This window comes from Linepithema humile, chromosome 5 (genome assembly GCF_040581485.1).
Source record: "Linepithema humile isolate Giens D197 chromosome 5, Lhum_UNIL_v1.0, whole genome shotgun sequence".
NCBI classification, from domain to species: Eukaryota; Metazoa; Arthropoda; class Insecta; order Hymenoptera; family Formicidae; genus Linepithema; species Linepithema humile.
The window spans coordinates 1,407,645-1,434,799 of NC_090132.1; the positions used below are offsets into that span (position 1 = coordinate 1,407,645).

At 40.0% G+C, this 27,155-nt stretch overlaps 2 protein-coding genes across 2 annotated transcripts in view; one reads left to right on the forward strand and one right to left on the reverse strand.

Annotated features, from left to right (window-relative positions):
• The window catches only part of LOC105675386 (sodium-coupled monocarboxylate transporter 1), a 50,707-nt gene extending 44,161 nt beyond the window's left edge, over positions 1 to 6,546 (reverse strand). The window contains exon 1 of the mRNA XM_067355788.1: positions 6,374 to 6,546. The gene's annotated coding sequence lies outside the window, so the exon portion shown is untranslated. The remainder of the gene's footprint in view (positions 1 to 6,373) is intronic.
• Positions 6,547 to 7,092: 546 nt separating this feature from the next.
• The window catches only part of Octalpha2R (alpha2-adrenergic-like octopamine receptor), a 107,600-nt gene continuing 87,537 nt past the window's right edge, over positions 7,093 to 27,155 (forward strand). The window contains exon 1 of the mRNA XM_012372497.2: positions 7,093 to 11,318. Coding sequence (XP_012227920.1) covers positions 10,122 to 11,318 — 1,197 coding nt within the window. The 5' untranslated portion in view covers positions 7,093 to 10,121. The remainder of the gene's footprint in view (positions 11,319 to 27,155) is intronic.

Consider the following 27,155-nt stretch of genomic DNA (forward strand, 5'->3'; position numbering starts at 1 on the left):
TTTAGCAGGATGTTCGGGATTCTTAGGGCGGACGGCGACTTATGTGTATGCCACGAGAAAGCGCACTTCGGTCGGTTACATACATATACACGCGAGCGTCGCGATCGACTGCGAGAACGATCTGATCGCTCTGCGGGGACCACGAAGAGGTATGTTGGGAAATCCTCGGCGCATCCGCGGAACTACGTCGGGAGATCGATCACGATCGCACCCGTGGCATCGTGCCGTGCTCGAGGACGATCGCGGTGCAATTGCGGAAGTAAATTCCGCGGTGGAGGGAAACGGATGATTTGTTTCGAGCGTGTGTTGGAAGCTCCGAGAGACACGGAGATGCAATAATGGATGCAATCGAGAGAGGGAAAAGCGGGAGAAAGAAAGGGTGCTCCGGTATTTTCTGTCTCCGTTTTCTCTGCTTCGTTAGCGCATCACTTCTCATTTCATCGATTCACTCGGGTTTTTGATAGGCGACCAATTTGGGGAAAAAAGTCCCCGCAACTTTCAGCACTTTAACATTAAAGCGATATCTCCTCGGTGACTCATCCGCCGTGACTGGAAAAAAGATTGTGTTTTCCCAAATAAGAAATAAATTTTTCGAATGTTTTATACATACGTAATGTTATTCCTCTTCGATATTATCGTGCTGAAAATTTGCCTCACGCGAACATAAAAGTGGATGAATTCCGGCGCGTCGGTTTTACACGGAAGGGAGGAATATATAAAACACAGCGGCGCTCATTATGCCTCTCTGTGCTTTCGTTGGTCCGTTGAAAGCCGCGATATCTATATCGATGCCCGATTGTGTCTGGATGAGAAAGTTTTTAACGTGCAGTTAGGATAAAACGCTGCGAACTTTTAGCAAGATATACTTATAAACTCGAACGAGTTATTGACCGGTGGTGTAAATGCACTTTGACCTTAGCCTTTTCATCACTCGGAGCAATCCCGCTGAAAAGGATAATGGAATTGTATCCCTTAGATACAGCTTAGTCTTGCTGACGTGTTTCTTCATCTTGTTAAAGTTGTGCAACTTTAGGAACAGAACCATCCTGTTGACATATGAAATAATATTTTTCCACTCACGTGTCAACGATTTTACTGTCAACTTCAGTAGTTATTTAATAAAATCTATTTCTATTAAATCTTTATCTATGCAAGTGTAAAAATTAATTTTGCTTGAAATTGCATCTCCAAACTAATGAAAAACAAGCGTTCTAACATAAGTACAATTTTTGGAAACGCGGAAGAAACACATTTCAGTTAGAATTCATAAAACTCAATTTTAGATCACAAATCCGCCACACAAAACTGACATCGCTACCACTGCTACAATCCAAATGCAAAACTGATGCAACGTAACTGTCGAGAAATGTTTTCCGAGATGCAAACAACATTGTAATTCTATGCCGGATTATTGCGAAAATGTATACAAGTTTCTATCGCACTGGCAAATGCTTGTGTAAGCATGATGTATAATAATCAAAATAAATAGATACTTATAGATTGGAAATACGCACTGCGCAATAAAAGTTTAGATTAAATTAATCACACTGTTTTCGGATTGTTACTATTTTTGATTAAAAAAAAAAGAAGGGAATATTTGACTTGTTTTGCGCGTTTCAATAATATCTTAAGCAATTTTTTACTATAAAGAACGTAGTAGTGTTAGAATAGCTTTATATTCTATCTTTATCGATCGGTGCGCCGGCAACCGACATGCGAGCTATCGAGAGATTGAAGGGCAGTCGAGAGTTTAATGAGATGATCCAGTTAGGTGTACCACTTTGTCATCGTTTCCCGATAGTACACAATATTAAGGAATACATTAAGCAACTCGCTGTAACTAATATAATAGCCAAGTATATATTCAATTAATTCAACTAATACGGCGTATAATTGTGTGATACAAAAATGATGTGCATTATTTCTGGCATTATGTTATACATTCCCAATGTTACTATAATATATTAATCGCTATTTCTCAATGTCCATTGTCTTTTTTGTATCATAATGAATTCAGATTATAGGATTACACGGATGTGTGCAAATACATATTTTGCAACGCATGAAATATCAACATAATAGGCAGAACAAAATTTTCCTTGACAGGTGTTAATTAAAATATGCGCGCGCTGTTTGTATTGGCTCTACTGTTCGCGCGTGTTTTCGAGAAGTCAGCTGTGAAATTTGTGCACCAATTAAGAATTGCGATATGCGATACTCAAATCCGATACGCACCATTTTTGTATACACATATGCCGAATTAGTTGAATAAATATCAAATATCCTGTTATGAAACTAAATATTTTATATTTTTTTTTATATGAATAACAAACTAATGTAAATTTTATGATTACAAAATATTTAATTACAGATTGTTTAAATATTTAAAGAGCTTGTGTCGCGAATACATCTCACGTTAAAAATGAATTAAAGTTCAACTTTGATTACGCTCTTATGATTTCACATGTACGTATGCACACGGGTGTGATTGAATGTATATATAAATATATAATTACCGCATAACACACTTCTTATATATTCGCATATCTTTTTTATTTAATGAAAACTGTATGAGTCTACCTGATCTAATTTTGTTCTACATATCCGGGCGCAATATTTGCGTTCTGATATTCCTGGCAGCATCTGCATGTAATAACTATCAACGGAGTCTATAAATTCTCCAGATTTAAACATGAATCATTCAAAGCACTGAAGCACTGATTGATATTTTCGAGATGTTCGTGTGTATCCAGTTTCACGTCACAAAGGACAACCGATATATTTTGCAATTATTACATAAATTTTGTGAAATAAGTTTAGCTTTTATTTATGTTCGCAACATTATTCGAAGTCATTCCTCGAGTGAGCGATAAAAATCGTGCATGGTTGATTTTTATAACGGGAAAACTTCTTCTCTCGCTTATTCAGGGAATCTTTTTTGATCGCTATCGATCCCCGACCGAGTGTGTCCGTGTCAATAAAGTTCAAATACGTCACAGTATTTTCTGCTTGATCGATAGACATCACAGACGAATCAGCACAATTGCCGATTGACACTTTGCTGCAATCGAATTCGGTGGCATTCGAGGAGAAGAGTACGCGTCAGTGCGCGTACCTGTATCTCCGACGTAAAGACAGAGCTGTAAGGGAGGACTAGTTCGTAACTAGTTTCTCCACCTCGACCATGGTTGCATGTCCTCGAGCGAGAACAATGTCGATACACGTACACGCCTTTCACCGATAGCCAACGCGCGAAGGGAGGACTTGCATGTCGGCCGGTAGAGTTACGACGATATCCCGAACTTACCCGGGAGAAACTTTCGGCAAAGAGAGGCGGACAGAAAGGAGGGAAGGAACGTACTAAAGCATGACAGACGAGCAAACGGCGCCGAGTCAACATTGACGCGGCCGAGAAGAAAGGGAATACGCGTTGTACTCTTCCGTTCTCTGATACGCACAGCCGATACGCTAATTGTAAGCCTCTCGATTAAGGTTACATCCTCGAATAAATGACTCTCCAAGTCGGCAAAGTACGCTAATTAATTGCTCGTTTATCGGATGATCGTTATAATTATTTATGAATAATTATTTGCTGTGAATTATATTATTAATGAGCACTTATTTGTTCTAATTAAAAACAACCGATTATCCGTTATTAATTGATATTGACTGATATTAATATTTTTGTTGATTGTGTAAATATTTCCAAGCTCGGATTTTCGTCTAACTAGAAACTTTATCACAAATATTTAATTAAACAATTTGTATATAAAGTTTAAAAAATGTTGAACTATTTGTTCAAACTATTGCTAACTCATTTTATCACAAATTAAATGTCATTCTTCGAGCTTTATGATTATAACGAAGACGTTTCTTTTTTCATAGACAATGTCATGCTGCGGCTTGTTATCTGCTTCGATGATCAATAAGCCAGTGGGAAGTTTGATAATTCCAAAGTTCTCTAATTAATCCATCGGCAGAAGCTGCATTTGCAATGCATTAACTCGAGGAATATACAGAAACGCAATGCGTTATTGGATATATCCGAGTAATATGATTTATATCAATGCAGACAGCAGGGGTGAATTAAAAGAAATATAGAAATGGCTATTTTAAGAAGGAAAAAGTTGGATCTATTTTTTCAATCTTTATGGCTGTCGGATATACAGTGTAGTAATTCAAAGTAAGAGATACACATTTTTTACGCCCATTCGCAGGAGTTGAAGTAATCTCTCAATGCTAAAATGAGATATTCGATCCCTCGCGAATATAAAATATATGGAAAAATATCTCGAACATTGTGTGTGGAAGAATTTACGATATCGGTGATCTTTCATTATTTAGGTAAGATTATTTAGATTTTTCGAGAATATCAAATATTTTCGAAAGAAGAAATAATATAATAATGTAGTGAATTACAGAAATAAGCTGCAATTAATTAAAACTAATATCCGTAAAAATGTGATAGCATCCGTCGTTATTTGGAATGAGATGTCACTTTTTCGTGGGAAAGAAATGTCTTCTGCGGGTTGAAAAATTCCGCTAAAGATTCTCTCGAATCAGAAAGTTGTCATCGAGTTTCTTCTCAATAATAGTTTTTAACGGCGATCTTTCTGTTGACTGTCCATTTTCAGCAGAAAGTCTTTCCTTCCTAATCGGGAGCTAGTCACGATCAAAGTAACTTTTATTGAAGAGAAATGCAGAAGGATCCAATATTTATTTGATAAAATAATACCTAGTTTTCTTTTCGACGGAATTGGATTATAAGAAGGGATGCACTCGGATGAGCTACTGAGATTATCTGCGAGCATAGTTTCCATAAGAGAATCGCGCATGTAGTTTCCGTGCGATCAAACGTGCTTTTCGCGATAGATAATGCACAAAACATGAGTTTGCAGTTTAAAACGAAAGCACATCACTCATGAATTTGCAGCGTGTAAATTTCAAAGTTAAGTTCCCGTTTATCACAGGACTCACTGATATTAGCAAAAATGGAGCATACAAAAGTCGATAAATTCGAGAATATTTGCGCTTACGTGAAAAGCTTGGGTGCATTTTGATGTACTTGAAATATATGCATTTGAATGTCGTATCCATGCTTCGTTATGCAGCAATGAAAGCTCACTTTTGACAAATCAAAAGAGCGAGTTGCAAAAGGAGCTTAAATATATTTGTGTCAGTTACACAAATAATGTATAAAGAAAATAAACCGCCTGTATATGTGAGTTGAAAACGATTGTATGCAAAAGTAATATATATATATAATAAATATATCGAAGTTAATTAACTTCTATAAAATTAAAGTAATGTAAGATCTTTATTTCTCATTAAAGTTAATTGTCTTTTTAAAAGATTGTAGTTATGCGATCGACTGGTAATGACAAAAAGTCTAAAATAGCAATTTCACTTTAGTGTCGCTATTAAAGGTCTATTGCATTCCGCGCTTGAATGTGTTTAATTGAGCGAAAAAATTGTAAGCGGACTTTCTGCCTTATCGAAAGTGATGTAGCTATTCTTTCATATTATTTCCTCTGTCATGATTTTATAGCAAATTTTTATATATCTGTTTTATTTTTTTTTCTAATAACTGAAATCATTGAACATTTGGTATAACTCAAATATAATTCAGACATAAATCATGCTTTTTATTAGCATTATAATTTTTTTTACAAAGCAAGGTAAATTCATAAAATTTGAAATTATATTTTTATTTTATATACTATACGCGTTACGTGAAAGCCAATTTATTTTTCTCTCTACCATATTATTCTTGCGAATCATATAATGGCAACATCAATACTCATAATCTAGCAAAACATGAGGTAGTTAATATTTTGCATTTGAATATTTATTTATGTAATATTTATTTATGTAATATTTTAGTTTGTTTTTTACATCGCATATTTTTCTAGTGCTCTTATTTTCCGCGACCAACGCCAAAGTTTGTAACTGATCAAATATGGATTTAAATTTTATTATTTATGAAAAGTAATTTATTAAAAATTGTATATTTTTTCGAAAAGAGATTAATGATACCGACACACAAAGTACTGATAAATATTGTGTGAAAGTAATGTCTTCTTTAGCTCAAAGATAATCAATTTTATATTAAAAACGTATAGCAAGAGGATTTACAATCGCGTGTAGGAAAACAACTCGTAGTTTTGTTCACGAGAAAACGTGACAGTAATCATTGGATATTGGACACGCGGTGTAATAATCCGAAGTTGTATATTGAAAATTGTAAAAATAACAGTGGCAAGATTTATGAAAATACAAAAACGACTATAATATTAGTTACAATGACTAATCTAAGTTTAAAGCGGCATTACTCGTGTTAAGATTGGAGTAGTTACATATTTTTGTCACGAACCGATCGGTCGATGGTTCAACGTCGACTGTCCGCGACGGTGCCGTGGAGTGCTGGTGGCGTCCCGACGCTTGCGCTGCAGGTTCCACGACTCCGTCAGACGGCGCCCCGACGCTGGTATCGTCGGACGGAGCGATCGGTCGGGCCAACAGTCAGCCTCCAGTGAGCCAAGCAAGCTCTCTTTCCCACCCTCACGCTCTCCCCCTTGTCATATATACATGCACACGTATACACAAGACACACGGGTACACGAATTCATACACACACGTAGACACAGCCACGCGCGCACATTCTCTCACTCTCTCTCCGCCGACATCCTGCGAGGGTCTCCATCCACCGAACGACACGAGAGGGAGTCCGAGTTCCTGGCTCGTCCCTCACGGCTGCAGTGCGTTCCCAAACACCCACGAGACAACCTCGAACTACTCGCACGCACGCACGCATGCACACGGTGCTGAAGAGACACGAGGAGGATCGAGACGTTACCGAGAGGCTCCTCGCAATTAGTGCTGAGAAGTCGACGAGTCGGCCGCCGGACAGTCCGCCACGCGACTGTGTCGTTGATATCAATTGCAAATTGCCGTAATTCGTATTTTTATTTTTCCTCCCTCGCCAAGCCGCTTTATTGTCTGTCACATTGAACTCCCACTGTCGATATCCGCGAGGTATCCAAATGCCGCGGAGAGCGCCCACTCGCAAGCCAGGCCCGCTCGAGTGAATTGTGCTGACTGACCGGGTGCTGAAAGACCGAGAAGTTATAACGTGTGTTTTGGCCAGCCCCCTCTAGACCAATCGTGCTCCGGCCGAAGTGCGCGAATTGAATCTCCGCCCGATAATGTCGTTCAACAGCGTGTCCGATTTGCAGTTCCGATTTTTGCGGCGGGTTGCTTGAGAGAGACGAGAAAGCGAGGGAGCGATCTGAGCAGCGTTAAAAACGCGCGATCGACAGGGATGCTGAGAGTGTAGTGTGGTCCCGCTATTCTCTCGAAAGTTTCTGCGTGATTCTCGCCATCGTGCAGATTTGCTTCGAGTGAGTACGGGGGTGGGAAACGTACGCACGCGGAAACAACGACTCTGCCAGAAGACGAAGCCGGCTCTGTCGGGAGCGAGATGACTCAGGTAAAAGCGAATCACCGATACTGTCAGAGCCGATGGAAGAGGTAGCACCGTTAAATCGTCAAGCGGAAATCGGATCAGAGCCAATCGAGTGGTATTAATTCGACGAGGAAGGGAATTAAGAATCGTTGACAACTTTGTGCCGCACGCTGTGAAAATTCGAGAGACGGCGTGACACGCAGAAGACTCGGACGCGAGTAAGTCCGCAAGAAGAAAATCGGAGAAAGATTCTCTTCCCATTTGCCGCGCCGCCGAATTGAAAAAAAACAACAGTTTTGAGCCAAAAGATTAAGAAAAAAAAAAAAAAAAAACCATCCGACTATCACAGCTGTCGAAGATCCGAATACACCGACGACAACGAATTGCAATCTCGAAAACGAGACTGGTTATACGCGACGTTAAATAAAATATAAACATTCGCACGCTGCTAATCCATCGTTGTCGAGACGCCACAGTGTTTTGTAGCAGACGAACATAGATCATTGGTAGTCGTGAGTGAACTCATGAATGGATCTACTTAATCCGATGACCTAGTGCCGTATGAAGGAGGGTTAGAACGAGAGACAAGTAATCGGGACACGCCGTCGCGAAGTAATGAGGTCTAATGACGTGTAAATAGGTGTACATACAGGGAAGTCCATATATTATTAGCCGCGCGATTTTTTTAAAGCACAAAAGAGCGATTCTACTTCACTTGAGTTTCTCTTCTCTTTCTCGACTCTCCCCTCTCTCTCTCTCTCTCTCTCTCTCTCTCTCTCTCTCTCTCTCTCTCTTTCTCTCTCTCTCTCTCTCTCGCTTGCTCTCGCTCTCGCTCTCTATATACTTCTCTATCCTCTTTCTCCCGCTCCTATCGCTATATATTATGTATTAATTCACATCGTACCTCTGTATGTCCCGTAATTAAATAATAGACTTTAGATTTAAGAAGTATACGCGCTTCTAGCTACTACGTACGATTGATAAGTCGCTAAATCCCGTGTACATTCCTCGAGGCTTATTTATAAGGCATGCACACGGCTCGCGGGTAGCGGCTTCGAGTAGAGACGCTCGCACGTCGATACATATTATACATATTACATACTACATATTGCGTGTATAATATACGTTGGGTGTACATAGTTCTATACGATCTATAATCTCTGTCGTTCTGATTTTTCGTCTAAGTGTTTCTCGCTGATTTTCGAAAAGCAGGTCGGAGCAGTACGGGTATCCAGCGCTTAGCCTTTTAGCCCCGGCGCGATAATTAATTAGCTCGCGGGCATCGTTAGGGTGAAACAACATCGAGCCGCGCGTAGAACTTGAGGAAAGAAAGCGAGAGAAGAAGCGCGCAAATTGAAGAGGACGGGGAAGAAGGGGGAGGGGAGAGGGTGGTTATCGCGCGCTTCCACCACACGAGGGAGGAGACCGCGTGCATGGGCGCGTAATCAATTATCGAGATTTACGCGAAATCACGTCTTACGACCGTGTCAAAACGCCTGTCGTCTTGTGAAATTACTTTGGGGATCTACCGCTAGTCCCGGGGAGAAATTTTCTTACGATCGTCGGCACTTTCTCGGGCAAACTTTTCTCGCTTCATTTGCCTCCAGGCTATGTAGGCTGCTCAAGCTTAATGTAAAGGAAAGGTGAAAAAAACGGGGACCAATTTTTTACTCTTATTCTCATAGACTATCTCCCTCTTTCTCTCTCTCCCCCTCTCCTTTTCTATCTTATCTATCTTATCTATCCTTCTCTTTCACTTTCTCTATCTACCTTGATACCCTTAATCAAGTCGCCTACCGGACTATCCATAAATCTCTGTACACTCTGTCCGTGTTAAGTCTGTTGTGGACCAGTGAATGCAGGAAATACGAGGAACGGAGTCGCGATTCACGCAAGCAATAAATCAGAGACCAACCACGTATGACCACGGCACCGAAGAAATAACGGAAGTAACGTTACGTTGCAGCAGCGCGAATTCGAAGGTGTCAGTCACGCCGAAATTAGCTAAATTTAAGCTAAACTAGATTCTAAAAGATTTGGTCCAATAGAAAAAAAAGAAAAAAAAAATCCGGTTTACCGATTGCCGAAAGGCGAACTTCACTCGCACCTCGTTAGCACGACGCTAAGCGAGAATAATATAGCGCGAGAGTGTGTCACGTGTGAATTTCGGAATTACAACACCGCGAGACTTTTAACACGAGGGGCGCGCACGAGGAGACTCTTAGAGTGCTCGAAAAGTACTTGATCGATCAAGCGTTGATCACTACTCGTGCGTTCAAGCGTTGTCGCCTCGAGATATCTAATTAGGTGCAAAGCGGGAACAAAGCTCGATCGAACCAAGTTGGACTTGGCCAAACAGTTGTCGCTCGATCCGGAAGAACGTGATCCCGAGCGTGAGACAACGGCTTCCACGCCGAGAACGAGCCGAGAAAACGAGGAAGAGCGCGTGTCGAGGCATTTGCGTATTCGACAACGATGGCATTATCCTGAAACGGGCATGACGCCCTTGGCCTCGAGATGCGACGAGACCACCACCCTCCTGTTGTTGCTGCTACTCGAGCTGGCACCCGGGGCACGTTGCTATTCGCGCGCGGCCACGACCTCTGCTTCGTCCTTACCGAGATAGCATCTACAGTCCCCGGCGAGGGTGCGAGTGATGCCGCTTCTCGGCAGCATTATGACCATCGCCGTCGATAATCCGACAACGGCGTCCACGAGCGTCTTCGAGGGGAACATGACGTGGTCTCGACCGATTAGTGGCGGCTCTACGTTTTCGAGTAACGAGGCCCACTCGACACGTGCGATCTCGAACGGTGAGTGGCGTCAGGCAGCTACTACCAGCGATCGTGACGGCCGCCTCCTCCTTAGCGGGGGTGCCGAGAGAGGACCGCCGAGCGGGAGCGGCGCTAGGAACAACGAAAGACACATCGAGAGTGGCGAGCGTGACACCGCGGCAGGGAAAGGGGGCGACGGCGCGGCAGCTGGGAAGGAAGCGTCCCGCCGTTGCGGCCAGACTTCAGAAACTCGAGTTTGCGGCGGGAACACCGTAGGCGCGACAAAGAGTGGGGAAACTACATTTACTGGCGAGGAAAGCGTGGCAGGGATAGGTAGCGGGGGTGGCGGAGGCGGTGAAGAAAGTGTCGACGGCGTAGGCAGCACTACCGGTAGTGTAAGTGTGAGTACAGGTGTATCGAATAGCACGGAGGAAGGAGTCGCGATCGAGTACGGGAAGGGTCTGTTGCTCTTCGGTTTCGGAGACACGATGGAGGACGTGATCAACGCGTTCAACGACTCGTACAACTCGAGTCTCCGCCATCCCTGGAACGTCAGTCTCTACAACAACGAAACCTACTTCGTGCAGGGCCTCTACCCGTCGGGATACACCCTGCCGCACATCGTGCTCGCGTCGATCCTGGCGACGCTGCTCATGATCGTCATCGTCGTCGGCAACATGCTCGTGATAATCGCCATCGCCACGGAAAAGGCGCTCAAGAACATACAGAATTGGTTCATAGCCAGCCTCGCGGTAGCGGACTTCTTCCTCGGCCTCGTCATCATGCCGTTCTCGCTCGCCAACGAGATCATGGGCTACTGGATCTTCGGCTACTGGTGGTGCGACATTTACTCCGCCATGGACGTGCTGCTGTGCACGGCCAGCATCATGAATCTGTGTTTGATCAGTCTGGACAGGTTTTGGAGCATCACACAGGCGGTCGACTACCTGAAGAAGAGAACACCGGCTAGAGCGGCGGTCATGATTGCCCTCGTCTGGCTATTCTCGGCGCTCGTTTGCATACCGCCGCTTCTCGGATGGAAGAGACCCACTCCGGCCGAAGAATTTCCCAAGTGCAAGGTATGTCGGAATTTTACGAAACACGAGAGAACATTCTCGCTTATTGATTGTCGCAATTATGCCCCAAATGTTAAGCATTATCTTGATTCGGATTACTCAATGCGAATAGACAATAAGGCTATTGGAGAAGCAGTCGCGTACAAAAAGCTTAATTGCGTAATAATGCCAAATTATACATGAAGCGCTGTCAAGCGTTACGGCCATCGGACATAGAAAATTGAATTATACCGGTATATCGGATTACGTTCTCCTAATGAATCGGAAAATTGAGGCGTTACACTTCGGTGATGGTGGACAGACGCCACTTACAGTCTTAATCATTTATTTGCCTCCCTTCGATATTAAGCCGTTGTAAACGAAGGATTATTAGAGCGAGAAGAGATCAGCGTCGACGGATTCAATTACTTTAGGCAATCAGAATCTTTCTGCGTTGTACAGTAGTAAGAAATGAGTAAACTCGGCAGAAGTTCAGCAGAAAGCTCTTTTCCCGGAGTGAAATTATAAATGAAACGAATTTAAGAAATTTCCCACATTTACGCAGTGCTTAACTTTTCAAATTAATTTTTCTTCCGTAATTCGATCAAAATCGATCAAATTATGTTTCTCGATCATTACTATAAATTTATTTATCTCACTTTTTTTTATATGTTGGCAAAATTTCATTTTATATTTTTTACACGGTGATTCTTTGTCTTTTTTTAGTTTACGGATAATTTAGCCTACATGATCGCGGTTCGCAATACTTCGATAAATATGGATTGATGGAATGTGTTTAAAGCGCCTTGATGAATTTGCTCGGGCGTAAAAAAGAGTGGCAGCATAACGGGCTAGCCGTTATATAAAAGATGAGCCATTAAGCAACCGTAAGCTCTCCCGGAGAGACCGTAAGAAAAAGTGCGGTACTAGAATTCACGATAGGTTTTGTACCTTTCAAATCCTCTTTATCCGCGTATATTACTGAGCGGGCGAGTAGTCTAAAAGACAGGGTCCCCGATGTATAACCAATTTCCAATCCGAATATTTTCACAACGTATCCTGTCGCGGACACGCGACGAGGAAGAAAGTAAGACGCGGGAAAGCTCGAACGGACGACGTCTTTTATGCAGCAGCGAAACCCACCGTTATCCTCAGCACTTTGAATCCCATTCACGCTGATCTTCACAAAACGACGTTGTGGCGTTGAATTTCTATGCTCGATAGTTCGGTCTACTGAACTCACTCTGAAATTCGCGTCGTTCTTTTCATTTGCGTGAATTAGATGCTTGTCATTCAGTTAACATACCTGCGCGATGTTTTTAGAAATTGAAGGCGGTAAAAAGAATACGCGCGTGTTTGAGACTTTGTATTACATCGAAGATATATTATATTAGTATCGAAAAAAAAAAAAGTATCGAAACATATAAAAAAAAAAACTGATTTTATTAGGACTACTTTACAATTGTAATACGGCGCGAATGTTTGCTATAAATCTTTAGAGAAAAATATTAGCGGCGCCTCTGTCATTTATTAGTTTCTTTTGCACCGGCGGAAAACGTATAAATCTAGGGAAGAGTAAAAAGTGCTTTCGCGCTATTATAATTGCGCACGCCGGCGCATGATTGAATGCGCCCTTAAACTTCCAAGGGAACTAATTACCGGACATAATTGAGCCATACATTTCTACGGCGCGTAGTTACAAAACTTGTTCGCTACGATGGATTGCGAAGTGTTTTGCAAATGCGAGTATACGCACTGCGCGCTCCCTGTTTTTAGCACGCACAAAACACACGCCGGATTCAAGTTTAATAACGGTGAATGAGTTGCGTACTTTCCTCGTTAAATCGTGTAACTTTCATAATGACGAGCCATTACGCGCAACTCTAGAGTTTATCTACTCAAGTTGGGCAACGTTAATTGTATGAAAAGTAATTATATTAAAATTGACGGGGGGTGATAGAGGTACCAGGGAAAGGAAAAGTGTAAACTCGATCACGGGCCCGAGTGCACGGTGCTCTCCGCCTGCTATTTGAATGAAGCGGCATATCGTGACGATGGAAGTGGTTATTACGTGCACGAAAATCGAGTCCGTCACGAAGATGCGACGGCAAGCGACGAGCGGAGATCTTGAATACTCGTCGACTTACTGGGGTTGAGGTGTGTCGTTTAAGGATCGGTTGGATTTATAAGTGACGCGACGTAGGGCAGAAGGGAATTTAAAATTTTATTCCCGGCTGGAAAGATTGACCTGTCATAAAGAACTCTCAACGTGTCATGTTGCAATTTTAGTGTTGCCAAGTACATTGCATCTTTCACGTGTACAGTTAAATTTAAAACGATCGTCACGACTTTATTCGATAGACTTATCTTCGGTATAAGAGAAGATAAGAGCGGTTTTCCAAATACTGATAAGAAACCAATTTTCTTTTTCATTTACGTGACCATTGATCAAACCGTCACAAAAAAACTGAGATTTGGAGTCTTTTGAAAAGGGTTTTTGCGATAAAATAGCAATCACGGTGGTTTTGAGCACCTTATTTAAACATAATTAGATGAAGATTTAAGTTTCCATGATAATACAATGCAAATGAAAAAGCTCGATATTTCGTATTATTGTCATAGATTTGCATATCCGTGATGTTTATTTTATAAATGAAAAATATTATTATCGTTTTATTACATTACAAAATTCTCGTTATTTTCACTTTTTAACATATTTTTGTCTCACATTTATTTTTCTTTATTGCTTAATCGCGAAGGTGCGCTTCTCATCCTTTTAATACTTTTCTTTGGGAAAAAAGGTCCTGATGAAAAGGTGACACGCGAACATAAGTTAAGGCGTGTCCTACCATCCTTTTTTACTCCACTACTTTCCACTGTACTTAACATTATGGATCTGACAATCTTGTTCCACGATTTCTTGCTCTCTCACGCGTCCTCTTTTCCCATCCATCCAACCGGAGATACGACACGAGGCCCTTCCCGACCGATGCTATTGCGACGTTGGATTTTTCTGACCGGTGACAAATGGAAGAACGACGAGTGCCATGCGACTGGAACGGAAGGCAGGCGATCACAATTATCGTGCTTTAATCTTTTAATGCGATTAGATTGGCGCTTCTTAGACTATTAGCAACGGCAAGTGGAAAGCGCGATTTGTCTTCTTCACTGTTGCCCGCTTATCTTTATTTCACGAAGCTTGACTGTTAAGGAAATAATACACTTCGTCTTGCATAAGAATAAGGTCTCGTTGTATAGAATACTCGAGGGGGGGAAAAAAAATCAGACGTTCTCCTTCAAAGGCAGACTCCACAGTCGATATTTCTTCGCGGAGGATAATTGATCAAAACAGACTGGTAAAATTGCGAAATATTTCGTGAAATCCGTACCGTATTCCACCGAGGTTTAAAATAATGCTAAATGACAGAGATTATGTAGCGGGAGATTTAACGCTGCGGAGAAGATAATCGCCGTCGCTGCTTTTAATGCGATTAGTTTGCTCCATCGGCGACGCGGTAGAATTAAAGAACCGACAAAAAAATATGGCTTAATGTTTTTCCGCGAACTCGTCCGCCCGTAATCCAAATGGAGTAGATGACGATTCTCGCGTGCGTAAGTTATTTTACGTATTTGCCTCTATTACGTATTTGCTAATGAAACAGGGAAACTGTATCAAAGTTCGGAGGTAACATCAAAGTGAAATTAGGCTACGGCAAAATCTAGTCATTAATTCTAGGCCCTGCTTCTGACATAGACTACGTCCGTAACACGGAGCACTTATAAAACGTTTTGCAAAGTTTACAACATCCTCCGAAGTATCTGCATTTGTTAGGGAAAGTACGCGAGGAGATAGAAAGAGAGTTGGACGGTACACGTTCAAGAAGGAGCTAGTTCTCGCTCTGCGTTGTCTTTTAATGCGATTAGTTTAGCAGCTCCGCAACGATGCAACGACGCGCAGCCGAGTGTAAGCTACTATTTACAACGGAGTCGCAATTATCTCTAATAAGCGACAGCGTGTTTGCTGTGTGGCTTTTACTTTGTCGCGAAGAACGATTTCGTGCGTCTTATCGATCTCATCGTTGTAAACGCCTTTTTTTTTAATATTTGTAATCTTTACATTTATGGCCATGTTTTTTCCCGAAAGTGTATAACTAATTCTTTTCCCAAATGCTTTCTGCTTCCTCTAAAGCGCAAATATCTTGCATGGATTTTAATATGTATTCTTGGTTTCCCTTGATATGAAGCTGCAGCGAAACATACGTGACCTCTTGAATGCGCGGATTGATATTGCAGATGAAAATATTCCGATAACCAGAAAACCTCTCGCAGCCAAGATTTCTTAAGCATGCTACCCGAAAAGATTTAATGAATTGTATGCATCTTGCCTTTCCCGCATCTAAATTGAAATACATTCCTTCATTCATTCCGCTCATAATTTTCCGCCTTTTGAATAACGTTTTTGTATACATGAATTATTAAATAGATCCCGAAAATTCATCAATGTGAATTCCTAAATGAATACCTTGATTTAATCCCGATGTCAATTCGTCGAAATTCTCTACGTTTGCTGCTATACATAGATAAACATATTTACAAAAAAGTCCGCTTCAGTGACTTTTTTATTTATAGATAAATTTATTCGTATTTATAGAGAAGCAGAAACGCAAAATCAATCACCAAATGGATTTTACGTAACTTTTTGCGACCAGTCAAGAATGCAAATCTTGTGAGCTTTGCAAGCTCAGCAAGTCATTGTTGCTTTATAACACATTCATTCCTACAAATGTAAAGATGCATTAATTGATTAGGAACTCTTCTTTTTTCGTTTTCTGCACCATTATGCGTAAAATTACAATTTCCATTACCGTATTAAAAGAAAATATTTTACAATAAATAACAATAATGTTGTTATAAACATCACTGCGATAAATTTTTGCGCGATGTGTTATTTGTTGAAATATCGTTTTATCATGGAAAACGTATATAAATAAAATGAATTGGCACGAATAAAAATATATCAAAGGAATGATTATATGCTGTCACGTCTTAATTATCAAAAGAGTAAATACAGTCTGGTTTGCCGCTTACTAAATAGAGAAAGACCGTATTAAAAACTTGAATGGTTCAAGAAAGTAGAAAATACTACTGAAGTTCTAAATAGATGCTCTCAGTTATAATTGCAGATTTTTCTCAGTATCAAGAATACTTCAAAAATAAGACATAAACTCATATTCAATTTATTGATTTCTTTTTTATATTATGCCGACTAATTATAAAACTTAATTCATTAAATTATATTACAATATTTTCTTCTCATCTTTTAATAAGTATATTTTCTTCAGAATTTATTATTACTTTTTATTATTTTCTTACATTATTTTTTTATAATTTTCAACGTGATTTTCTACACGCATAAAGTACGAGACAGGCTTCCCACACATGTAACATCTAAATACGTTTTGCGCAGCATAACAGTCTTGCAAGAGTTGCAAATATTGTATAAAGTTTATGAAATGGCATCTATAAATAGACGCTGGAACTAATTTTACACGTTAAAGTAACTGTCAATCTTCTGATATATTTAATTAGCCTTCGCACGCACGAGGATCTGCACTAGTTGCATCTCGGTGCATGTGTGGCGACATCCCACGTAAAAGCTTTAGTGCTTCGCGATCGCAGAAAATTTTCTACAATGAGTTTACGAAGTTAACTTCGGGAAGCACTTCCTACAGTTAGTGAGTTGTTAAAAGTTCACGAAAGTTTATATATTGTAACATAAGCGGTAAAATTCTCTTACAAAATTCTGCAAGAAGTGATATTTTTGCAACTTTCATATGAGTTTATGTGATAACGTAAAAAACAATAAAATAATTAATTTTCAAAAAACTGAATAATATCATCTCTTTTTTAATTTTTACTAAGAAAAACTCAATTTCGGATTAATCAAAGAAAAAGGATTGCGATGCACTTGAAAGATGCTGATTTCTTTGGCAGTAGGCATATTCTGGTATTTTCTGTACCTGCTAATAAAAATTATGATGGCATATTACATGAAGCGAATAAATCTAGTGGGTTGCCGCCTATGCAAATTTATTCCATCTTGCTGATTGAAAGGCACTATTATTAAATATGAAATTATGTAGAAGATTGTGGAAACTCTTATAAGAATCTAATCGTTATTCGCCTATGATTATCTAGTTATTTGACATTTTATAAAATCTGAAAGTTCAAAGGATACATGCATGTGAATACTACTGGTCTTAAAATTGCTGAAGACAGCTAAATTTGTATTTAATTAAAATATTATGTGGAATTTGACTTACAATAGTTTTATGTGATTTTTTCTGTGGCGTGCATCATATATGTTATATCATTGTTTTTAACTTGTTAATCATTAATTTCAAAATTAATGCTAATTGTGGAACAAAAAACAATTATTATTATGAAAAAATTATTAAGAATTTATATACAAGCTTGTAACTTTATTCTTTTTTAATTTTAATTAGAATTTTAATTAGAATTTTAATTAGAATAAAATTTTTGAATTGGATCCTTTAATCGTAAACGGCGCGAATCTATCCGTTTCTTTTGTATCTTTTCTAATAATGATTTTGCCTTTTCTAAAAGCAAATAGTGATAGAAGTCGAGAAAGTACCGATTGTATTAGGAATGTCTATGAATAATTCGCGTTTCGACATGCATTTCGCGAGACAGTCCTCAAAGTTTCTTCGAGATTGTCGATAGGATACAAATTCTCTTCTATTGTACCCGCATTTCTCGCACCGATACGGTTCTACTCATGACGTTACTTTATAAAACTTTCATGGAATTCAGGGGATGCGCGAAACCGAAGGTTTCTACCTCGGGATTGCGTTACTTCCCAAAAGAGCAATTGCGAGAATCACTCCCAAATGCATTTCGTATAAACATATGCGGCTTGCTATCTTGTACAATAAAGTATGTTTCGGGCGTGTTAAGCTATCTCTATGAAATACATGAACCATTTGCGCTAAAGTTGGCGCCTTCTCGTACGAAAGCACGCTCATATTTAAAGCAACGGGGATACAAACAAGTCAAGTCCATTTTCGCTGAAATTTAGGCCGCGTTTATAGATAGTTAACTCGCATTGTTATATTGTTTTTCAGGAAATGGAATATTTATCAGCGGGGCTGTGTTGCATTCACATTTCATGTACGAACATTGTTCTAGAAAGTTCTAATTATGTGAAGTATAAAAACATTGCCGAGTACTTGCTCGCACGAATATATTCATTTGATGGTAGGATAATATGCAAACAGAAAAACCGCGCGAAGGGTAGGATTTTTGCAGTCGCAAACTTTTGTTCAATATTTAATTTAGTACGTGACTTTTTGCTTCACGTTCTGCGGGAATACTATTTTCTCTCGAAGTCGTAAAGCGCAAACGGAGCAGCAAAATATGCTATGCCGTTGTTTGGCACTCGGGGCGTGCGAAATGCTCGTAGCAGCTTCGCGCAATTACAAAAAGAAATGCGCGGAAATAGCTGGCTCGAATATCGCGAGCGTTTGTTTCACGGATATTAGCGAAGCAATACGGACAATTTTTAAACGCGATTTGGTTATTTCAAAAAATGTTACGTATTTGACGATTTTCTGACGTCAATGGAATTTTCCTGTGTTCAGGACGGGCAAAAAGAATCTGGGGAAAAGTTCTATCTTGAGGCCATGACCCGATTTGATCCCTTTGCACCCTTATATCGCTGTTGCAGAGTGTATCGATCGGTTATCCATCGATTCTCTTGAAAGCAGGATACGAGGATGCAAGACTAACATCCGATCCTCTTTTTTCGGTCTCTCTTATTACGTGTAGCACATTATCGACGCTTCGTTAAGCGTATTTAGTCGACCACGGTGTCCGGAGTAAGTGTCTTGATAAAGTGCTAATGGCACATGATATTCTTTTTTCTCCAAATAAATCACGGAACTGCTTGGTCTAATTGCCCACTTTCCCGTTCTAAGCGCAAAATTAACAGCATCCCGGCTCAGTATTTCAGACACTTTTTTTCGCGAGTCTGTTTATCCGTATTTACTCCACTTAATTTGGAACGACAGCGAGCCGTACGGATAGCAACGCTTTTAACAATAATTCCTGGAAATAAATATTTCACGCGTAATCTACAGCTTGGATGCAAGCCAGTTTCGCCAGACGATAAAATGCGAACTCGCTAGCCTAAAGAAGAGGGAGCGAAATCTTTGCTTGTAAATCATATACATACACTATACGACAAACCTTGTTGCCTTTAAACTATTCTTCAGATTTCTTATAAAAATGCTGTTTCCGAGATATCTCTCCTTACAAAAGTGTTCTTTTCAAGATAAATTTTGTGCCAATGTAACGACAGAAAGAAATATGAGACGAAAATGCTTCCATTATCCCTGTTCGATGTTATTTCATCTGTAATTATTTCATCTGTAATGCAATAGCATTCGACAAAAAATATTTTGTTCCATCAAAATCTGCAATAATATTTGTTTGATGGTAATTCGACGGAAACATAGATTAATTATTATTATGTTGTTGAATTTTTTACTATAAACATGCTTTTTTCAATCACTGTGTATCTACAAATAATTTACAATACTCGATTGCGTCATTGAAAATAAACGCGTCACCGCGATCAGTTTAAACTCCGAGAGCACCATTAATTTCCCAGCGAGCGCAATGCGAAAGCATTCATTGGAATGCGGAATCAACACTATCCTGATTTAGATTACGTGGTTAGCTTGTAAATTATGGATCTCGGTTAAAATCGACGTCGGACAGCTCGCTCGTCGTTAGAAGAAACCCGAGCGATCACGGTTGCGAATTAACGAGATAATTGCATTGAGGGACGACGTTAATCGAAATATCTCGAACTCCACTGCTGGGATGTACGAGAGAGAGAGAGAGAGAGAGAGAGAGAGAGAGAGAGAGACGTCTCGCCGCGAGATGCGCCGTTAGGAAAAATGAAAAGTGGCGGTGGATTCGGTGCTTGGTTCACCGATGTTTCCTTCCTTCTTACTCCCACGCTTCCGGACACAGGATGCTCCTACATTATTTGTGGTACGGTTATTTCTACATTGTCTTTCCGAGCGTTATTCTGTTGTCCGCTTGCTGCCACATTTAAGCGCGGCTTGATGCACTCTGCCACTCACTTTAAAGATACTCCGATGTAATGCGCGAATCAATTATACAGATTTATACATTATAATCTGACATTAAATTGTTGATTTTGCAATAATAAAATTGCAAATTTAATTTTATTAAAATAATTCGAATTAAATTTCGTTAAAATTACATTAGATTCGACACGTTTAGCTTCATATCGATATGTCGTTGTTTTGAAAATTGAGTTTACGCAGTTTTCACAATAAATCTAGTAGTCTCGCGTGTATTGTTGGGATGTCGGAATCATCTTCCGAGCGGCGCACATCGGCGTCATAGCACGTTTGCACGCTCTACGCACAGCTAGTCTTTTCACGGCGGTCGCAACGCACACCCGAGGTCCTAACGGTGCCAGACGGCATTAAATTTCACGAGGCAATCAGCACGCGGTTTGCTCTGAAAATTAAATCGATACGCCGCCGCGTATTGCCATATTAAGTCCGCACTACGTAACCGTCGGTGCCAGTAGTGAAATCGAGGTCGAGTCAGCCCGTGCGTCAGGGGCGAGAACATGCGGACAACCGCCTTTGTCGCGGGCAGGGTACGAACGATCAAAAGGCTAAAGAGCGCCAATCGAGTCCGGGGGTCGATATTGAAAGCCGACCAAAGCTTAAAAAAAGTTCAACCGGAGAAAATGCGGGCGCAAAAAGAGGCGTGATGGAGAGACGAGGGTAATTCATTTGGCGAATGTTACAGCCGAGCGCACGGTTAATCTGCGCTCGAATTCTCTTTCTCTTCCCGCTAACAAGCTTACATATACTTCGCTTTGCGCATCGCGCGCTCCATGTCTCTTCCTCTTTTTGTTTCGCACGTGTTCCCCTTTTTGACGAGCGGGTTAATGATACATAGAACGGATTTTCGCTCAGATTCACCTCTATGCGTTTCCTGTTAAAAATCACGAGATATCTCTTAATTTATCGTACCCGCTACATACTTTGTTCTATACAATGATTTCCTTTACAAGCGGTTTAACATTGTTAGAGAGTGAATAGATAGGTGAATTTTGTTTCGTTAGGAAATTCAGTTCATCGAGAACGTAGTTGTTTTGTTTCTTTGTAACAATATAATTATAAATAGTTTTATTTACCGTTATTGTACATACGTTCTACTTATTTCATTCACAATAAACCGAAAAATGCAGTCACGTATATCGCAAACAAATTAACTTAGCAGCTGAATATTGCTCTCATAATTTTTGCACGAAGATACTCGATCTATTTTTTCATCCTTATTACATATTCAAATAAATTACTTTGTAATATCCATACGCAAATTTCTACTTTACTTTACGAAAGTAAATTCCGCGCGGCTCGTGTGCGGTTTTACCAGGCACTGTTTATAAATAATTTCTGGTTTGCCATAGTAACGTTGCGTAGCCGCGGGCTGAAAAACTCGTATGCTAAAAACCTTTGCATCAAAAAGTTTCCACTCAGATAGCCGTATTTCATCGTTCGCAACATCGAGGTCAAGTCTCGATCCGTTGTGTCAACAAAATAATCCAATTGATATGTAAATTAAAGATGTTACTTCAAAGTTATTTTAAGTTGAAAACATTTCTACCTTTTTACACTTACTCGTTAAATTTTCATTTTCTTAATATTAAAATTCTACATGTTTCGAATATTAACTTTTCGGAGCACACATAACTCTATTTTGCTTTTCTTTTTACACTTAAAATAACTGGTAAATAGACCTTAAATTACTAAATGAGAGATATACATTTATATTTAATTAATAACGATATGTACTTATAAAAGTAAAAGTGTACAAGTACCTTTGTACACTTGACAGTTCATTTTTCTAACACAATATATGCTGTAAGCAAAAATACCGTTCTGTATATTTTTGATAGTTAAATATCAATTTTTATATTTTATTTCGAATCGAAACTGCGCAAAACGAACCTGTTTTCAGCAAAACTGAATAAACCGAATAGTTCTGTGATCCGATTCGTTTCTCGAAAAAGGAAAAAAGAAAAAAATTATCAAACACAGCGCAAATCAAAAAAGGATATGTGAAAATACTGACTGGCTTTAATTAAATGTTTCTAAATTAACGTATACATTAGTCAAATAGAAATTGGAGTAATATAAAAATTTTATTACATGGAAGCGAAAGCCGGCCGGTTTATCATTGCAAAACAGCTTTATTTTTGTCTTCATTATTCAGTATTTATTCAATTTTAGTTCAACAAATCTGCATATTCCTGTATAAAATGTTGTGGATTGATTATGTTATATTTACGTTATCTGTTTCCCTGTTTTCAGTAAATATGTTACGTTGGACGGATTTGTCATTCAATTCAATATTTGTTCCGATTATTTTTTCTTCTCACTATTACGCGAGTGAATCATCGATACTTATGTTCTCGAATAAGTTCTCGAATTTTCAAGAGCTCTTCAGTCCCGTCGACTAGAGCACGAGCATGCCCAAGTAGCCATTCTGATTACGTCGGTAAACTTAAAAGTTTTAATCTACTTCTATAAATGATGGAGAGAGAGAGAGAGAGAGAAAGAGAGAGAAGAGAGAAAGCAGGACAGACTTCATAAAGTTCATATTTTATCAAGTTCACAAAATTATTTTTTAATACTTTTGAACTTGTTTGAAAATATACTTGTGTTTGAAAATAATTTTTGATAAATATTTAGAATTGTTTTATATACTCTATTATTTGTTATATAATATAATGTTATTAAATTTAATTTAAAGTTTACAAATATAATAACTATTGCATACACACATTTACTTAATACATAACCGAGCAAGAATAACATACGTCGAATAAAAGTAAAACAGTTATTCTTGTTGATTAGATATGTTCTCTTTGATATTTTTAAGTGTTATGCTGTCGTTATAAAATTTTTAACAAACAAAATTTTTAACAAACAAGAGGAAATATGAATTATTTTGGTGTCATAATTTTATCATTTTTTCAATAAAGACATTTAAATTTTCTATGATAAAAAGGAAATTCAATGCAGCGTGTGTGATGAAAAGATAACATCTGGGACAGTTCACAGCAATATGCATGTGTAACTAAGGAAGCAACGGTGTCGTTGGTTAATGCAGAAAAAATAAGTAGAGAGATGTTGTCAGCATATGCTAATTCAATTTACACGAGAATTCTAGGAAAATGGATTTTTTTTTTTTTTTTTGGGAATACTTGGCCGCAAGAGAATCGTTGAGAATAAAAATGCCATTTTTAAACGGCGTTTTATGCGGATCGATCTTTTTAATATTCTGTCAAACGAGGATACCACGTAAACCACGCGGGATATATATGCTGCGGACAACGGATTATCGATCGAGATCATTGCGGTCGAGGATACTTCGGCCGAGCTTTAAGCGACATGGATACACGCGCCCACGTTGAAATCTGTGTGTAAACGCGATGAGACAGAAAACATTAGTTTCCCCTCTGCAAATCCACGTCGTCAACGTCGCAACGACGTGACAGCGGCCTTAAGCTTCTCCGGCCGTCATTCGGGAGATACATTTCACGGCGGCGCAACTCGCAAGCAATTCCAAAGTAATTCGCGGTGACGCACGGCTCACCGTTTCTCCGGCGGACGTTACGTCTTTACGTCACTTTATTAAAAAATTTCCAAGACGAGGAGGCATTCGGTTATCCCTTGGCCCCATTGAGACGCGGTCGCTGCCTTTCTTCGTGACCGCGGACGATACCCCCCCCCCCGTGTCATAGCACTTGCGTCTCGCCCGGCGTGGAAGGTGTTCTTTAATAAATTCACCTCGTCCTAGTTTGCCGTTATCGTGGTCTCCGTGTATTGCGCTCTTCCGACTGCCACCGAGCCGCAGACAAGGCGATGCGCTCTAAATGCCGGCCGTTCGTGTCGGTATCCGACCGGCATACAAAATCCTGGAGCGCGATCTTGCGTGCCACGAGGGACGGCGGTAACCGTAGCTTCCGCTTTACGTGAATTCACCGCGATGTGTATCACGCGTTTGCCAGGCGATCGGCGAATGTATCGAGCGCAACAACGAACGGGCGAGAAAGAACGCCGAGGAGGGAAACGAAACTGTAGCTGCCACGCAAAAGAACACGAGGGAACAAACATCGAAGTACGATATTGCGGAAGAAGGAGCGTTATTAGTCGCAAGGAAAGTATCGCCGGCGCGACGGGATTGCATTATGGATTCAGATTTGCACGAGGCAAGCAGGTGTATATAGCGGCGAACTAATGGAGGAAAGTAGTCGGAGAGAAGTGCCGAGAAAACGGGATTCCGTGCTTTTACGAGAATCGTGCTTTGCCGTATTCTACGAGAATGCGTAGCAATTTCTGTGAAGTTTCGACCGCGTAGGATCGTTCCGCCGCTTTTTATTTTGCAGTTACACTCGCGCACTAACTCATGGCACCCGTGATATAAGATTTTTTTTACTTCAGATTATACGGTACATGTAGTTCGAGAGAAACAATTCAAGTTTCCAAGTCGTTTTTGTCCGATTTGTAAAAGATCATCTTTAATGTATTTTACGTATCGTGCATTTTGGAGGATGTGTCATATACTTCAATCGATCATTAAGGGGGAGGAATGGGTATGAAATATTTTTTCTCGATTACACGACGTATCGCATCGGTTGAAAGACGGATCGGTTCATCCATTTATTTATGTTATAATCTTATTTTCTACTCCCAGCGACTGGTTATTTGAATGAAACTAAAAACTGTTACATAGATGGAAAAATATTTTCTACATCACTTTGCACTTCCAGTTTCGCCATGTTTTTATCGTAGATTTGCCTCAGCGTAATGGATTCATGGGGCACGTTTTCGCGTTAATTTTTAATATTTACCTTCGTTATTTCGCGAAAACATACTCTCTGTATTATTATTAGTCCGCCGCGTTGAGAAGTATAGCGAGCGTTCTTTCGGAATATTATATTTGCCATTAGATAAATATGATCTAAGGTAACTAGGGAGAAGAGAAGGCGGAAACGGAAGGAGGATAACACCAACAGTGCGCGAGTCAGAAATTTAGAAGAGGTGGAAAAGAAAAATATAACTCTGTCGCGCTGGATTCGTACTTCGCCCTCGTGGAATCGTAATGCGTCGGAAGCTCTCCGTCGAATGTTAGAAAGCAGCAAGTGCCCTATTCAAGGTGCGGATCACATGCCAGTGAGGAATTCGAAGCGAGAGGCACTCAACCGGGGCTTTAAGAATGCAAAAGACTGATTATGAGTCGTTACGGCGCCTCGAACGGCTGAACGGAAATAACCAGGTAAAAGCCCATCAATTATGCAGATCTGACATAGCCGAGCGAATTCGATATGAACGCCGGAGGACGATAGTGAACATGCGAGATGAAGTGATGAGGAAAGAAAAGGTATGCAGCGCCGCGCACTTATTCCCCGTCGTTTTCTAATTTATCGAATTTCCATCTGTATCGAGTTTCTACTATCTATATTTTACTCCCCAATCTAATATTAATCACGAATAAAATGGGTAATGACGTGTATTCACCCCGCGCGGAGTCTAAATTACCGTTTAGATCTTCAATTAACCATACAATAATTAACAACCATTGATATTGTGGTCGGCTAATCGAGCGCTTAATTAAAATTTAAACAAACGCCTGAAATCGCTGATATCCCGATACGCGACCCGGGCCACCCCGGGCCGGCTTTAATTATGTATCCGGATCTAATTATTTATTCAATGCGCTTGTTAAAGTTAAATTGCCGCGGCACGCCACTTATACATTTCCTCAAGGCGCTAGTTTATACCGGCGGAGAAAGCGGAGAGTTTAATTTACGCAAAATATTGTTGGATACCACCTTGCCGTGCCACTTCTAACTTTTCTCATTAGCCTTGAGTTTCACTCACAGTTATTTACTTAAACAAATTGGGCATACCCGCGTAGAATGGTCCGTAGAATGGAACTCTTACCGACGTAACGCGCAATCACATAATCTCGCTGCGCTGTGTCAGAATGGCGCGTTACGTCGCAGAAAGAGCCAATAACGTCTAGCATCTTCTCAATGTCGAACAATGGACTACAACAACGGATACATTAATCGGAAATATTTTTCTTTGCAACACATTGACTATAAATATTTTTTCGTGGACGAAAAGATAAAAGCAAAATTAAAATTACATACATGTGTATTTTATATTTTTATAAATTCTATAAAAAGTATAAAATATACGAAGGTGTGTATAAAATTTAATTTTACGTTGCAATGTTTTTTTATAAGTTTAAATTTAATAGCTTTATACGGCACTGTATGTAGTCGTACCAAAACCGACGTGATATCTGTCGCACGATCCTTGGGGATTTTTCCCTGGTCAGTCGGCTTCTGATTGTCCGAGCTTGTGTCGCCAAATCGACGAACCGATGCGCAACCTTCGACGCGAGGATCGCTCAAGGGCACAATATCTCCCGCCTTTCCTTACTTTGGAAATAAATCTTTCACTTCTCGAGTTTCGAATCATCGTCCTGGGTAAATATTTTGCCGTGAAAGGGATAGACGGGATTTTTGCTTGCTGGATATTGTTGCTTTGATTCCTCGATGCCATCCTTTTTCGCTACGGTTCGATAGTTACGGCGACTATAGCGAACTCACGGACGAAAACGGGCAATATATAGGCAAAGCGATAAGGAATTCGAATCAGAACACTGAAATCACTGACCTGGTATGTCAACCAATCTTTCGGCCAC